Below are 2,727 nucleotides of genomic sequence, written 5' to 3'. Positions count from 1 at the left end.
TGTCCCGCTGTCTCTCCTGGCCGTGATCTCTGTCCCGCTGTCTCTCCGGGCGGTGGTCTCGGTTCCTCGGTCTGTCCCGGGTGCGGGAATCCCGAGCCTCTGGCGCCTCTTCCATTTCCTAACTCCTGGTCCCCGCCCCGTGGGGGCTACCGAAGGGAATCGCGAACCAGAAGTGTCCTGCACAGGTGTCCAAGGCCAGGGGGCGGGGCGGGGCGGGCCACCAGGTTGACCCGGGCTCCCGGAGCTCTCACCTGGGCGCAGGCGCACAGTCTGTCCCCTAGCTGGGGCCTGGCTTAGGGGCTCTCGGGAGCGCGAGAGCAGAGCAGCCCTCCCCTCCCTATCCCACGGGGCTTGGCCGGGGGTGGGGCCTGCGGTGGCCGGGCTTAGCCCAGGGGTGGGGGAGGGCTTCTGGCCCAGGTCTCGGATTTCCGCGCCTCCTTGCTCCGGCTCTGTAAAACGAAGCCACAGAGTCATTTCCTGGGACTCTACCCGGGGAAGACACCCAGATTTTGGAAAGACCCCTGAATTTGGAATCGAAGGACCTAGGTTCAAAGACAAATCACTGACGCTCTCTAGGCCTCAGTTTCCTCATCTGTAAAACGAAGGGGTTGGATGAGTTGATCTCTAAGGTCCTTTCCACCCCTAAATCCTATGCCTCGTCTTCCCTACAATTGGCTCCAGGACTGCAGCTGGGGATGGAGTGAGGTGGATAGGGAGAGCCCTTCGGCTGTAGTTTAGGCAGCCAAGCCTCGGGGCCGGTGGGACAGTTGTAGCTATTCCTTCTTGGACCACCAAGTGCTCTTCCCATCTTAGAAGAAAACTTTCTATGCCTCCCACTTTCTATGCGTCATAGAGCCGGGACTGAGAGCCAGGATTCCTGATTTCCCAGGCCATGTTCTTTACCCTAAACACGGAGACAGCTGTAAGACATTGTCTAGAAATCGGAGGGCCTTGAGGCTAAACAAATTAGCCTGAGGGGCTCTTGAAAGCTGGCACCACTGAAGGGGTATCTGGCGAACTGCACGGCTTCCTTTCTCACCCCACCTCCTAGTCAATGAACCTCTTTTTCCTTCCCTTTTCTCTCTCTTTCTCTACATTCTCATTCTTTCTCACACATGTTTCTTACACCTCCCCGTGACATCCACTGGCAGTGGGTGATACGGTCAAAGTTTCCTACGCTAAATTATACCTTGGTGATCGGAAGCAGTGCATATACCTCCTTTATCCCCGGGAGAGATGAAGGGGAGCCTTGGAGCATGCTTTTTCAGACAGTAGATACAATACAAAGCATTTGGCCCATTCCTGAAGAAATCGAATCCACTTTTTTTTTTAAACCAGACCTTTTTAAACCAGGAAATTTCTCACTGGGTCTTCAAAGAGCAGCTGCTCCAGCCTTTTCCCCACCTTCTGCCATTGGCTGGGGCGCTCTGACCATCTGTAAATGGAATGTACCCACTCTCTTTTCAGCTGAAGGGTTACAAAAGCTCTTTCAGCCAGGCTTGCAGGGGTGGGGGACCTGCGGCCTTGAGGCCACAGTTGGCCTTCTAGATTCTTAAGTGCAGTCTTTTGATGTAATCTTCAGTCCTAGGGCTAGGGTCCAAGTCATGGGGTTATGGTGATGGGGTTAGGGGATTCGTGTTGGATCCCTAAAAGGAAAAAACCATGTCTTTGGACCCCTAAAAGCGCCTGAACTTTCCCACACAAGCACTCCATCATTCCCCTTTCAAACAAATGGGACCCAAAATCTTTTGGGGTGAGGGACGAAGGTCTTCTGAAACTGCTTCCAGCTGAGACTGGACTTAGAGCTGTCTGTTCCTGCCTCTCCGTGCAAGGGACTGGATCCTTAACTGATGTTTGGCCCAGACAAGTCCAGTGGGTGGTGGGTCTTTGACTGGAGCAAGGGTTGGTACACAGATTGAGCCATCATCTGAAAGTGGTTGGCCTGGGGTCTAGAGGAGACAAGGCCAAAAGGGAGTGGGGTGAGTATAGGCTTGAAAAGGTCTGGAGGTTTGGGGTGCTCAAACCCCAAGATCGCGATGCATGCCCTGCCTGAATGAATTCAACTCAAATATTCTTCCAGCCAGAAAAAAAGTTTATTAGAGATAAGTCATATAGGCCAGTCTCTTAAGGAATCTGAACATTAGTAGGGAGGAGCAGGCATGAGACAGTCCCAGAGTTTGAATGGGGGCCAGGGTGGATCTTATATACACTAAAGTAACTTTGGGTGGTCAGAGGAGGGGGCTGGGAAAAGGGTCTAGGTAAGAATTCCATTTGGAAGGTCTGAGAGATTGAATAGACCATGGGAATAGATAGTGAAGGGAGCTGGAAGGAGGAAGTTTGAAAGGCAGCTGCATAATATCAAAGGTGGGGCTAGGGAGATAAGGCGAGTCCATAAGGAACCAGAGACCAGAGTAAAAAAAAGTTTAAGAGTTTTCTGGGGCCCCGCAGACAAATGGGAACCAAATTCCTTTTGGCAAAAGGGGCAAAGGTCTTGGCTTCTGAAACTGAATGATGGGCCTATACCCCATCAGGCTGGTATCCCCCCAACCTGGCCATCTGAAATTTGATTTAGCTATTAACTTTCAAATCAAACTACATAATTTTCCTTTCTTCTTAAAATGCAGTCAAACTTCCTCACACCCTCTCAATATACTTAAACCATTAGAAGCTGGCACAAAGGTACCCAGAGCAACAGTCCACTGACAGGAGGGGCTTGGATACCCCCAT

At 51.7% G+C, this 2,727-nt stretch overlaps 1 protein-coding gene across 4 annotated transcripts in view; it reads right to left on the bottom strand.

The window, feature by feature from the left end:
• The window catches only part of MARVELD3 (MARVEL domain containing 3), a 15,781-nt gene extending 15,588 nt beyond the window's left edge, over positions 1–193 (bottom strand). For 2 of the 4 annotated variants that reach the window (XM_027846108.1, XM_027846128.1), the window contains exon 1: positions 9–193. In XM_027846108.1, the coding sequence (XP_027701909.1) occupies positions 9–115 (107 nt within the window). In that variant the 5' untranslated portion in view covers positions 116–193. Of the gene's footprint in view, positions 1–5 lie in introns of all 4 variants that reach the window. The other 2 variants (XM_027846133.1, XM_027846118.1) reach the window with 2 other exon arrangements.
• Positions 194–2,727: the final 2,534 nt, after the last annotated feature.

Source organism: Vombatus ursinus, unplaced genomic scaffold (genome assembly GCF_900497805.2).
Source record: "Vombatus ursinus unplaced genomic scaffold, bare-nosed wombat genome assembly UNPS02005286.1, whole genome shotgun sequence".
In the NCBI taxonomy this organism is placed as follows: Eukaryota; Metazoa; Chordata; class Mammalia; order Diprotodontia; family Vombatidae; genus Vombatus; species Vombatus ursinus.
This window is presented reverse-complemented; position numbering and strand designations above follow the sequence as displayed.